At 38.8% G+C, this 14135-nt stretch overlaps 1 protein-coding gene across 1 annotated transcript in view; it reads left to right on the top strand.

Annotated features, from left to right (window-relative positions):
• Positions 1-13788, top strand: part of LOC120300698 (kinesin-like protein KIF28P) — a 36912-nt gene extending 23124 nt beyond the window's left edge. The window contains 12 exon segments of the mRNA XM_039327023.1: positions 528-582; positions 1420-1543; positions 3577-3721; positions 4145-4263; positions 6562-6669; positions 7222-7496; positions 8423-8557; positions 8796-8962; positions 9679-9785; positions 11464-11614; positions 12686-12876; positions 13405-13788. Of these exon segments, the coding sequence (XP_039182957.1) occupies positions 528-582; positions 1420-1543; positions 3577-3721; positions 4145-4263; positions 6562-6669; positions 7222-7496; positions 8423-8557; positions 8796-8962; positions 9679-9785; positions 11464-11614; positions 12686-12876; positions 13405-13569 (1742 nt within the window). The 3' untranslated portion in view covers positions 13570-13788.
• The last annotated feature ends 347 nt before the right edge of the window (positions 13789-14135 follow it).

The raw sequence follows: 14135 nt of genomic DNA, 5'->3' as shown, positions 1-14135 counted from the left end.
TGATCAGATTCACTAGATCCCCATCCATTGATAAATTCATAGACTGCATGTCAAGCTGGGGAATAGGTCACATCCATATGTTGATTCCAAACCAGCGTACATAATCATAGAAGGTTTAGGGTAACCTTCTGGTGCACTTTATATATGAATAAATTGCAACTCTCAGAACTACAAACAGCAAAATATTATCCATTCTGGCTCGGCAGTCTAGGAAATGCAGTTCCAATGCATCTGGAAAGAGCCCATTTGAAATAGACTGATCTAGATCAGTGGTTCTCAACCTGTGGGTCGGGACCCCATTTGGGGTCGAACGACCATTTCATGGGGGTCGCCAAACAAGGCTGTCCGCCATTTTTCCCCTTTTCTTTGGCCACGCCCCTGGCACCCGGTGATGTATAAGTAGTTGGGGGCCAGCACAACATGGGGAACTGTATTATGGGGTCGCGGCATTAGAAAGGTTGAGAACCACTGATCTAGATCAATATTCAGTGTGGCACAAATATACAAGACAAACATTTTCCTTTTAGGGTCTTCTGATGTTGGCCAATCTCCATCAAATGCAATCATCCTCAGAGGCTTAGGGTGCGTATAAGAAAAATTCAGTCTTCACTATCAGAAACCTGGTGGGAATATAATTTGGTTTTCTCTATTTTTGTGCAATGATTATTTGGGTATAAAAGCGCTCTAAGAGGCTTATTAAATAAGAGGCTTATTAATACCTTTGTCTCCCTGTCTCATAGCTGTGATATTCCAGGCATCTCTCTGTCTGGCTTAATGTGTAAGAAATTCTTTCTTAGTGTAAGAAAGGAATGGACACTCTCTAAGACAAATTATATGTAACATATAATTTGTCTTAGAGTGTCCATTCCTTTCTTTTGGATCATAACAAACTGAGTCTCCAGACCCCTATGGATCATCAGGGCCCTTTCTTTCTCAGTGTCTTTCAACTACAATTCATGTACAATTCTTGCCCATTCTGAGGAATCATACAAGCTTGATATCACATATATGTGATATCAAATATATCACATAAGCTTGATATATTTACAAGAAAATTAAAAATGTTAAAACATTTCCTCCCAGATATAGTGCTGAACATTTTGAAACATTGCTGTTATCTTTTCCAGCCCCTACCTTTTCAAAAATCTTAAGGTTGACTAAATAAGAAGCTGCCATAGGAATAGGTGGCTTGTGTGATGTGAAAGGGTTAGTAGAGACTGAAATAGGAATGTGTGATATGCAAAGTAAGGACATTGTCACTGAACTAACATCCTCCCTTCATTTTTTCCCTCCTCATTCCCAGCGATGTTTTTCATGTACCATATATGGTTGTGTTACTAGCTGTCCTTTTATATTCCTGGATTTATAGCTTGAAACCTTTGACTTATGGTATGAATTGCATGCCTTTCTCTTTTCCAGCATATTGGATAAGCATGCAATATTCACATACACCGATGACAAAGTTACTATATCTCCTTGGGATAAATGTAAGGTCATTGTGAATGGAGTACCCATTGTGGTGAAAACTAAACTTCAGCATCTGGTGAGTTTTATGTTGATTTGTTATTTCTCCCATGTTGTGATGTGTCTCCTACCTTAGAACGCTATTGCTGCAGAATACAAACTAGATGGCTCTTGAAACTCATCTCTGCTACAGCTTCAGAGCAAACTGGATTTTCAAACTGAGGCTTAGAATCAGTCTCCATTAAAAGAGAGTAGATGCAAGTACTGTGGCCACCAAGGTGAATATAGTGCAGCTCTTGTTGAACATTATGGCCTAATAAGTGTTTTGGCAACTTCTTTGGTTTTGCATTTTTTAGAGGCAATTGTTCTGACCTGATTCCCCGAACACAATGCACCAATAAATCTCCAACGTTCCTTTTATTCAGGAACGCCAGCAATTTCACACAGTCAACTGTTAAAGTCTTTAGTTGCCTCCAAACAACAGAGCTGGCTCCCTTTTCCCTTGCAGGGGTCTCCCAAAACCCAGAGTTAATCTCAGTCTCTCACCACACTTGCAGCAAGAATCCTAAACTGGCTCTTTTCCAACATAAGACACATGCACTCACTCAGAAGGCGTTCGGACTCCCAGTGCCACAGGATCCAAAGAAAACTCCAGCAAATTTCCAAACAAGAGTCAGGAGTTCCAAATAGAAGTGGCTGACCAGCAGGGAGACGAATAGTTGTCTGCCACACCTATTCGTCTCCGCCCCTGCCTTTTATCCTCAGCTGAGGATGGGGCTCTGTTAGTAACGGTGACTCTTCTGCCCCAAAGACCAGCCCATAGCCTCTTGCTAGTCTCTCCTCAGCCTTCGCCACGCCCGCACATCAATCACTGGCCCCATGTGATCCTCCTCTCCTGAATCACTTGCTTCAAGGCATGGAGATCTCAGCCTTTCCATCTGGGGGCTGGTGGATGGCCCCACTCCACCTCTGTCCCTGGCTGTGACAGCTCCATTCCTTCGTCCCGGAGCTTTCAGCTGGCCTTGATCCTGGGCCCGACACCCACTCCTGTGCTTCCGCGGAGTCTTCTGGAGGCGATAGGCCACAACAGGTAATATAAATTACCTGATTTATCAAAGTCTTGGCAAATACCAGAGGTCATCAACTGAATTCACAACTTATATAATCTAAAGCACAAGAGAATATTATACTTTGGAGAGAAAATTATTATTTTGGCTCTTATATAAGCATCAAAGGGAAAGTCAATTGGATTCATACATGCTGTAAATTCTTTAACTATATTTTGTTGACTAAGACACAATTTGGGTTCAAAAAGCAGGGTAAGCACACAAACAAACCACACAATGGTAATACTATAGGACCCAGTATCTCATTTCAGTGAAAAAAGTTTGCTCAAATAATGAGGAAATTAGACTACATTTGAAAAAGGCATTTTTCTTTTAGACTCTTCCTTTTGAATGTAAATCTTGTCTTCAGAAGCATTTTTAAAGTCTTCCAGATCAAATCCATTTCAGCAGAAATTGGACAGCACATTTACTCACTGATTTGTTAGTCTCACACTCCACTTTTCTCAAGGATATCCAAGAAGTAATCTGTGGTTCTTTCTCTCTGCTGTTTTATTTTCACAGCAATTCTGAAAGTAGACTGAGAAATAGCAAAATGATTTCAGGCAGATTGAGGATTTGAATCTTTTATTTTGGATGTACTGAACACTTGTACTTGTACTGAACATTGTACAGAGCACAAAGTACTTAAAACTAATTTAAGGGGCTTCTAATAAAATAATGAAGTACTTTGTGCTCTGTACAATGTTCAGAACTCTTTCTTAACAGCTCAGTCCTTTTTATGTGTTTTTTATTTCTTCCTTGGCAATGTATGAATTTTTATTTGGGGGTTTTATTTTTTTTCTATTGCTCTGTCATTATTTTCAAAGCAAAAAAAGAATAAATAAATTTAAAAACAACAGTTCAGTCCCTTTTAAATAACAAATCCCTCACCCTTTTCCTGGCTCCAAAGCAATAATATTCAGTTAATAGTTTTGGTCTTTGATAAGCTTATAACTATAATGAAATAGAAATCCTTTCAGCATGCATAGTGTATACAATCCCTCAGGACCGGCTAATTTTGGGATCAAACAGTGCATACCTCTACATTGGCCCTCCAATCAACCGCACCAGCGAGGATCTGAGCAGATATGATTATGATTTCATTCAATCAGAGCTGGCAGCTGCCAAAGGCTTCAGTGTAGACAAACTTGGTAAGCATCTTACTGTAATCATTCTCCTGTCAAGGTTTGCAATTTTAAACTTGCTACAAGGTGCTATTCTTTCATTGTAAACTTGTTTGAAAATCTGCTCAGTGAGCGTGGATTGAAGGGATTTCATGTCTTAGTAACAGTCAGAGAGACTAACAGACCCATCCCTCTATTCCAAGCCTCACTTTGTAAAGTATAGAATTTAGGACATGAACCTGATGTTGACTGGCACCATCCAAAATCTTAAAGTAATTCTGTGCTTAGGTCACTGTCTCATCAACAAATGGATGTTTGCACAATATGATATCAATGTAAGCTAGTAAAAGTTGAAATCCTACATATGTTCCAATAAGTTATTAATTTCTCCCCAAAATAAATAAATGCAGGCAACTTTATTTGTTTAGTCTTGGGCTATTTTTCTGAAAGGTGCTGCAAACAGGAAGGATGGCAAGCCAGACCCCAGTGTCCTTGCTGCATTCCATGATTATATTAAGTTGATGCCATTGGTTGCTGAAGCAAATCAGATGAGTATAGAGTTGAAGAAGGTATGGCTTGAATGCATGTTTTCTCTTTATTATATATTAGATTGGGGGTTTTCAGCCTTTTCACCCATCGTACCACTTTTAGGATATGGCAACATCCGAGTACTACCAGTCGCCTAGCAAGGTGTCAAAAACTTGATGACCCCCCCCCCCAAAAAGCGATAAAGTACAAGTAGTCCTCGACTTACAACAGTTCGCTTAGTGACTGTTCGAAGTTACAATGGCACTGAAAAAGTGCCCCCCAAGCCACAGCCAAGCAAGACACCTGCCTGCCACCTGGCGGCACTCTTCCTCCTGTCCAAGATTTTCATTGTTGTGAGCATTTCTGTTGAGGATTGGCAGCGGGGGTGGGTGGGTGGTGTTTGGTTTTTATTCCCCCCATCTGCTGGGTGGTTGCAGCAGGTTTTGGTCACTTCACATGACCCTGGGACACTGTGACCATCATAAATATGAATCAGTTGCCAAGCATCTGAATGTAAATCACAAGACCCTGGAGATGCTGCAACATTCCAGCTGATCAGCGCTTCTGGGCTCAGCAGAAATGCCAGGAGCAGCGCCGAGCTCCAGCTGGAGACTGGTGCTGATCCTGGCACTTCTGCTGAGCCCTGACAGCCCTGCAGCTCCAGCCATCTCTCACTCAGGCTTGTGCTGTGCTGCCACCGGTTTAACTCATTCCCCTCCCCCATTACTTTTCTAGGATGGTTGCTTACCACCTGCCAGGTGCCAATGTACCACAGGTGGTACCCGTACCACTGGTTGAAAAGCCCTGTATTAGATTATTGGGAGTTGCGGCCTAGCATTTATTGAAGGTATCTCATTATGTAAGGGAAAAATGGGTTACAGCTAATCTATAAATGTTAATTAATTTAAAATTGACTGACTATAAAAAAGATTTATTATTGGGGGAATAGTTCTGAGAAACTAAGTCACTACAAATCTTGTGCATGGATTAGTCTCATGTCTGTGGAACAGTGGCACAATCTATTCTTGGCAGAGTTGCACATGCTTGGGAAGAACGTGAGAACATTAGTAGCTTGAGGGTACGTCTTGATTTGGTTATGTAATCTATTTTGTATTGTCGTTCAATAAATAAGAACAATAATGCTTCTTTCAAAGAACAGGTTACTGTTGTGACTACTTATGCTCTCAAGTAAATAATGTTGCAGAATAATTAAAGGAAACCTAACACTGGAAACCTCTTGAAAAGGAAGGAAAAGCATTTAGAAATCTAAATACAAGAATCTCCATGAGCTCCTTCAAGGCCTTTGGCAAGTTTATCTTGGATGTCTAAGAACTTCCAACCCACCAGGACAGGAATACACCCTTCCCTTCAGTCATTTCACATTGCATTTCATGGCCAGTTTGTTCTAAGCTACTGGTCTGCCTCCCCCTTCTCAAGTAGCCTCGAACAGCAAACTATGTTTTTTTCTTTCTTTTTCATTGTGGACCTTTCATGTGTCTTGTCTTTTTTGCAAGCTCCCTGGAGAAACAGTGAAAGTGTAGGCCTTTATATCAAATCAAATCAATATTGGTCTTCCTTCCTTCCTTCCCTTATTCAGCTGAAACTGATGAGAGTTGCACTAATTTCATCTTACAATCCAAGTAACAGGATGAATAGTAAACTCTACTGTTTTCATTGGTCTTTTTTTAAAATGGGCTCACCTGTGGATATAGTAGGCAAAAAGCGATATTAAGAGAAGTATCAAGAGAGGGGGCTCATACAAAAGGCGTCAAATAAAAACCATATGTCCTCAAAGACCCACCCGTGGAAATGAACGATATTGGTGCTTGTTTTTCCAGCATGAATGGATGGGATAAAGATACAAGAGAATCCCCTAATCAGGCCTGTGACAAAGGTAGACTAGGCTATCTAGCCAAAGTGGAGAAATGAACATTCTTATTACAGTTTCATTTTCAGGCAGTTTCCAATACGAATCATGGGCCATGATGTAAGAAAAAATCCTTGGTAATAGTCTGAGAAGAATATCCTAAACTTTGAAAATGGGGTTCTAAAAAAAAGAAAAGAAAAGAAAGAAAATTGTACAATCAAAAGAAAGCAACTTTTAGAACAGCTGTGCATCTTAGTGTGTCTGTAAGATTGCGGCTTATTATTTTATATGAAGAATTACTTGAACTGATCCTTCTAAACAAGATGGATATATTTAGTTGATACTACAGTACCTTGCTTACACTCCCAAACCTGTATTTGCCTGTTCCTAATCAGTTTGCTTTTGGTGGCTTTCCACATTTATGCCAAAGTGCTACTCAACAAAAATATTGTGTTGAGCTTTTCTTTAACAGGACCTAAAGTTAGAACTGAAAGTGAAAAATCTAGCATCCTCAGACTCCAGAGGTTATGACCTGCAAAAAGAGATCATAATTAAAGTAGTACACAAAGTTACTAACCAGGTAACTTTTATTGTAAAAGTTTCTTCTGAATGTTCTTTTCCCATCTAAAGGCCTTTATGGTGTTGTGATTGGTCTCATTTTGAGTGAGGTTGACTCTGATGGTGAAGCTCTACTTTAGCTGTTCAAATATAAAGACATATTTAATGGTATTGGATTTTATTGGTATTGTTGGACAAGAATATATGCTGCTTCTATCTTCTTTCTTCTCTCTGGTTTTTATTTATTTATTAAAACATAGGTGTTAAGAGATATATCCATAGGAAAAAAATATTTCAAATATATAACTACAACTATCCAATTAGCCATTAAAAGAAAAAAGAGAAATTAAAATTAATTGGACAAAATTTCAAATCCTATCTCTCCTAATTCAAATAAAACTGAGCTGTGATGGTCATCCTTCTTTCTCAGAAAAAAGGCCAAATACATACTTGAAAGGCAAATTATTTATCTGTTAATCCTTGCTTATTTTTATTAACTAAAGCAAAAAGTAATGATCATAAACTATGTTTTAGTTTCTCTTCTCTCAATTAAGCTGGACATTGATTTTTCTAGGTATGGATTTGGTCAAAACCTAAGTTCATCAACAGAAAATTTTTAATGGAAGAGCTTTACCAGCGCTTTTTAAATGGAGATGATCTGCAAGTTGACAAAGAGAGTGATCCATTTTGGGATCCTGTGGAGGCAATTCATCTAGGATCTGCTCATATCTGGCTCCAATCTCTTGCTTATTGCATGAAACTTGAAGAACAAATAGAACTTCTAAATTCTGATGGAACGGAGGAAGCAATCCTCTTGATCAACATTATCCCATGTATGCAAAATGGGAGGTAAGCATTTGTGTATCATATGTGCAGAATAAAAATTGCCCAAGGAAAGGATCTTCTGCCCATAGAATATGCTAAATATGAGATAATGCATTTTCCTGAATAGTGAGGATACTCAGGATTCAGAGTTAACAGGTCCTCATTTGGACAGATCACCGCAGATGGGGACTGCAGCCAAGAAATTAGAAGACGCTTGCTCCTGGGGAGGAAAGCTATGGCAAATCTAGACAGCATACTAAAAAGCAGAGACATCACCCTGCCAACAAAAGTGCGTATAGTCCAGGCCATGGTTTTCCCAGTTGCAATGTATGGCTGTGAAAGTTGGACCATAAGAAAGGCTAAGCGCCAAAGAATTGAGGCCTTTGAACTATGGTGCTGGAGAAGACTCCTGAGAGTCCCCTGGACTGCAGGGCGATCAAACCGGTCAGTCCTAGAAGAGATCAACCCTGACTGCTCTTTAGAAGGCCAGATCCTGAAGTTGAAACTCAAATACTTTGGCTACCAAATGAGAAGGAAGGACACTGGAGAAGAGCTTAATGCTGGGAAAGATTGAGGGCAATAGAAGAAGGGGACGACAGAGAATGAGGTGGCTGGATGGAGTCACTGAAGCAGTAGGCATGAGCTTAAATGGACTCCAGAAGATGGTAGAGGACAGGAAGGCCTGGAGGAACATTGTCCATGAGGTCACTATGGGTCGGACACGACTTCGTAATTAACAACAACAAAAATGGATAGAATAACAAATGGTTATCTGAAAAGAGAAGCATTCTTTTTGATGATCTTCCACGCAGCCATCTTGAAGGGGGGAGGGGAGGTTGGAAGTCAGAACAGGTTCATAGCAGTCTTCACATGCACACAAGATGAATGTTACTACTCTCTTACATGCTTAGCACCACTCTCACCCTTTTTGCTCTCCTTCCACTCCACAGACCTTTGACAGATGATGATATGATTATTGACCCTTTGGAACTGCTAGGCAAAAGGATTGATTTCCAGATTCACATTTTTCAGTGCCTTGGAGTTAAATGGATTAAAGAAGTTGCACAAAGGGGAATTCAAATTGGGTATTTTTTTTTTACATTTGTCATTTAAAAATGAACATATCTTGCATTTTTGTTGTCTTGTTTAAGGTATGTGGTTTTAATGTTTAATGCTCAATTTTATTTTCTTTATTTTTTAAATATTTTTTTAATTCTTTTTAGCTTTATTTCTGGGCTTCTTTCAGAGGGAAAGGGGTGTGAAAATAAATAGTTATAAAATAACTGACTTTTCATTGAACAATTGCTTCTTTTGCATATTTAGATACAAGGTTTATGATCTCCCACATGTATTATACACAAAACCCACATGGAAAAATGTAAACCCTAAAATAGAAGAATTGATTCAATTTTCATCCATTAAGGTTTCCCAAGATTTTTTGAATTATCTCCAGAGAAATGCTTTAATTGTTGACTTGTGGGGACTTCAAGGTATTACTTTAGTTTCAGCTTTATTAATTATGCCTGAATGTTAAGTTTCATATCTATATATATACAATCTTTGACATTATAAGCAGCTGGAATAATAGATAGTATTCCAGCTCAAGTAGAAAGCTGTACTGTTGCCTTTTGGACCAAATGCACAATTCTTTTTATTGTTGTTTGGTTCATTTGGTTGTTCACTATTAGACTATCACTACCAGTTCTGACTCTTCTGTTGGAAGTAGTTTATTTGTTTATTAAATTTTTATGCTGTCTATCTCCCTGATGTAGCGACTCTGGATGACATCACTTGGTTGACCTTCTAACTCCTCCCAAGGTATGCTGGATCATTCATCCAGCATACTTAGTCTTCCTAGGTAACACTGGCTCCTCCATCATGCTTCCTTGTTTCCCTAGGATACTGTGCATGAGCAGTATCATAATGGTGGCTGTTGGCTAAGAGGCACCTGAAGTAGCAGAATATGCCATCAGGTGAGAGGGGAAGAAGGAGGCCTCAGGGTAGCTGAGGCCAATCTAGTTAGAAGCATGATGTAAAGAATTTTTAAAACAGAAGTCTTAGAAGCCTAAGGACATATCAGTCCAACACTTCAGGATTAGTCAGGATCACTGATAGAAAAATTAATGGTATTGACACAAAACGATTCTGTTGTCAGCTAGAAAACAATGCATGCTTCTTAACTAACAGTATTTTCCTGGCCCTGCAGAAGGATGTGCAGAACTGATTTCTACTGAGGAAGGCATGGCTGTCACTAGGGAGGGCTCATATATTATCGATAATCCAAAAGTGGGGATTTTATTCCGAGGTGATCTGGTAAGTGTGTACCGTCAGTTAAAAGTAGTTTATTGTTTATTTCCATGCATTTCAAATAATGAATGCTTTTATGTACTTGGCCTAATTTTGAATGAAACAGGGACAGCACGAGTCCAGGGAAAGGGGGAAGAGGATCCGAGAGGGACATCGGGAAAAGGCCACAATTGGAAAAGGTCAAGTGAATAAAGAAAGTGCCACAGAAGTGCCACAGTGGTACTGGCAAGATAACCTATTGTATCTGTGATAAGGCTAGAAATGTTGCCTGGAATTGGATCATCCGGGCAGAAAGACCTTATTTCCAGTTCAAAAGGAGGGGATAGTTGTGGCAAGAGTTAGTGGAAGAATGATCGATTTACTGAAGGGTATAGATTGATGCCACTGCACTCTCACTTTATTTGGGATATCCCCAGGACAGAAATTCAATCTTGCACAAATATTTATGGGGAAACAATATTATTGTAGGAATAGTATCACAGCTCCCTTGCAACATAATAGGAACAGATTTCCCAAATGTGCCATAAATTGGCAACTGACCTGTCCCAGAAATTTGGAAGAACAACCAATATAGAACTGTTGCCAGGATTACTGTAGACGATAAAGGGATCAGGACTAAAATTGAGATGCCAGAAGAGAGGAGTGAATTAAGTAAATACATCAGGAGTTCTGCCTTATATCTCAGCACAAAGGAAAAAGTAGGGAATCAGAAAAAGGCTATCTCTTCTGATAGGAAAATAGAAATATGAGAAAGATTGATAAAGGAGAAACAGGTTAAGAAAACAGAACTTCCCACTCTAGTTTGCAGTCCTGAACTTTCCAGATGGTTTCTGGAAATTTTCATGTACTTACCAGGGCTGTATTTTACTATTAATTAAATTTATTGGTTGCTCATCTTACCAGAGGATAACTCTGGGTGGCTTGCGATCACCTAATGATGCTTCTAACTTGGCGTACTTTAAACAGATGTGTTACATACAGTTCTCAGCTGTGGAATTGCTTTACAGAAGTGAGCAGCTATTGCTTTTGAAGGATATCCAACCAAAGGTTGTATGATGGGATTTTAGTCGTCTGGATCAGCTTCCCCTCTGAACTGCTGTTTTGAGAGTGATTTTCATTATTATAATAAGGGAAAATGATTTATTTAGTGATACCATATCTCATTAGATGAGCCTTTTAAGATATTACCATACAGCAGCAATAGGCTGGAAGTTCTGAACAGCCAAGATGGGGAAGAGCCTTCTGGAAAAGGTCAACCTACAGTATGTGGTTATTATGAATTGGCATTGACTTAATGGCCTAAGTCTTTGTGATGTGTATAGCTGCAGTCATCTGTATAATTGATTCTGGCTGATGGGAAAGCTTGAAGAAGTGATTCCCAAATGTATAAAGGCTTCTCCAGCAATATACGCATCAGTAACTAAACTTCAAAGAGAGATCTTATGTACTTTATGATTTATAAATTATCAGCACATTTTATTTCTCTCCAGTGCCCCTGTCCCCCCAGTTCGGCACATCTGTGATTTCAGTTCAAACATTCTGCACTGAGTTCTGGACCCAGAGTTGTTTTTAAATTGCCAATAACCATTTTAATTCAATGAAAAAGCTTGCATTAATAATAGCAGTTTCCATCTGAATAATTGCACATACACATCCTAAATCATAAACAATATATTTTATTTAGGATACAGAAAGTCATATCCCTGAGCTTTATCAAAAGCTGTTAAAACTAGAACAAGAGACTGAATTACTTAGAGATATTAATAGAGCTCTGACAGAGGAAAACATACATCTGAAGACTAAACTGAAAGAATATGAGGCAGAAACCCATTTCAGTAAGTATCTGAAAATAAAAATGTAATTCTTTACTTTTGTTTACTTTGAAATTACTAAGCCAGGTGTCACCACAGGCTGATAGCCCTCCAGATGTTGATGAAATACAATGTCAACAATTTTTTAAACCCATCTGGAATTCCGGAGAACAGGAATTTTTAAAATAATTGTTTTATTAACTTGAGATCTGGATGGAATGCTCCAACGGGTTTCAAGTGAAATACTCATTTTGACTTTGTAGTAGGATGGTATTCTGAAGATCATTTATTTATTTATGACATGTACTTTCCAACCTTCATTCAGGAGCAAAAACAGTGTACATAAATATTCTTCTTTGTATTTCCCCCCCCCCACAACCCTGTGATGAAGGTTGGATTTACTGGCCTTGAGTCACCCAATGAGATTCTGTGGCCGAGAGTGGATTTGAATCTTAAGTTTTACTAGTGCCAATCAAACAACTTAAGTACTACATCACATTGTATTCTAAGCTGTGATGCACGGTTGCAAACATCACAATAAAATTAGGATACAGACAAGAGTTTTAAAGGCAGTCCTTGACTTATGACAACAATTGAGCTCAAAATTTCTGTTGCTAAGCGAAACATTTGTTAAGTGAGTTTTGCTCCACTTTACGACCTTTCTTGCCAGAGCTGTTAAGTGAATCACTGCAGTTGTTAAGTTAGTAATATGGTTGTTAAGGGAATCTGGCTTTCCCACTGACTTTGCTTCTCAGATCGCAGGTGATCACATGACCCCAAGACACTGCAACCATCATGAGTCAATTGACAAGTGTCTGAATTTTGATCACATGACCATGGGGATGCTGCAATGGTCGTAAGTGTGAAAAATGGTCATAAGTCACTTTTTTGGTGCTGCTGCAACTTTGAACAGTCACTAAATGAACTGTTAAACCTGTATTTTGTTAACCAATGTATCCCAAATTTCCTGATATTAGGAATGATTGCAAAGAGAGCAACACTCTTTACTGTAACATTTGATGATAGGTCTTCTTCCGTACAATGCATTCCTATTCTGAGCCCATTGATACTAATTGTTAAATCTTCTTCTTACAGGTAAGATCTTAAAATCTCCTTCAAAGCTCCAAGTTAATCAGATAATTTCACCAGCATCAAAAGACAGTCGCACAGTGTGTGGTTCTCGTGTCAGCTGTGATGCTGAATTTGCTAAAGCTCTCAAATCCTTCTACCAGAAAATGAACGTGATCAGAGGACAGTTTTTAAAGCTACAGCACTACAGAGCCCCGGTATACATTACAATTCTCTTGGGAAGACATGGATTACGTCTGTCTGTTCATGTCATTTTATGGATATCATTTCCAAAGGGTCTGAGAAGTTTATTTTTCTTCAGGTTTTCACACTTAGTACTTTCTCAACAGCCTTTTATAGCCCCCAGATCATCATCTAATTGGGCCAATTTTAGATTAGGATCAAAATGGGTACCTTGACTGGCTCCCAGGGGGGCCTCCAAATTGAACTCTAAGCTTAGCTTTACCCCTCTTGCTGTAAATATACACAGATGTCATTCAAATTTAGGATACTAGAAATACTATTCTAAATCAAAATTGCTGGGGAGTAATATGATAAATACTAATTAATGTATACAGTAACTATTTAAAGTATCTTGTTCAAATAGCTTTGTTCTATAGGCTATCTGTTTGCTGTTTTCATATCAAAGTTCCATTTTTTTTACAGGCATTATGAACCGCACTGTTACTTGAAAGTTTTTTACTATACAATATTGCAGGAAAGAATGCTATTTGTTTTATTTTTAGGATGAAGATAACATCCAACTACTTCGACTTTTTACTGAGAGACAATCACACCTTTTAAAGGATTTTGGAGAACAACTTGAGTCAAGTATAAGTAAACTGAAAAATGATGTTACCTTAATAGTTAAGAAGAAACGAGAGGCTAGGTTACAGCAAGGTATTAAGTGAATGTGGTTTACCAAGTAAAATAGTAGTGAGTTGGAAATTAAGTCAATACTTACATATATCATTATATGTCCACTGCCTTCTAATTTCTTCACAATTTCAACATTAGCTTTTTGAAAATTTTCTTCCTTTAGACCAGTGGTTCTCAATCTGTGGGTCGGGACCCCATTTGGGGTCGAACGACCATTTCATGGGGGTCGCCAAACAATGCAGTCCGCCATTTTTTTCCCCTTAGCTGTGCTACTCCCTTTTATTCTATTGGCTTTTGAAAGCCAATAGACTCTTTTGAATAGAGTCTAATTCTATTGGCTTTCAAAAACCAATAGGAATTGTCCAGGCTGTCTCTGCCCTGCTGAGCCCGCCAAAAGTCCCATTCTGCAAACGGTGCTGCACCAGTTGAGTAGTCGACTTATGACCGGTTGAGTAGTCCTTGACTTACGACCGGTTGGGAGTCGCGGCATTAAAAAGGTTGAGAACCACTGCTTTAGACCTTGTTCATAACATAGGATGTATGCTGGAATTTACTATTTATTGTAAGAGAGACAGTACTGTGTGTGTTCTTCAACTCT

Source organism: Crotalus tigris, unplaced genomic scaffold (genome assembly GCF_016545835.1).
Source record: "Crotalus tigris isolate CLP2741 ecotype Arizona unplaced genomic scaffold, ASM1654583v1 scf7180000024349.2157984, whole genome shotgun sequence".
Taxonomy (NCBI): domain Eukaryota; kingdom Metazoa; phylum Chordata; class Lepidosauria; order Squamata; family Viperidae; genus Crotalus; species Crotalus tigris.
Note: the sequence above shows the minus strand (reverse complement) of the source record. Positions and strands in the feature narration are given on the sequence as shown.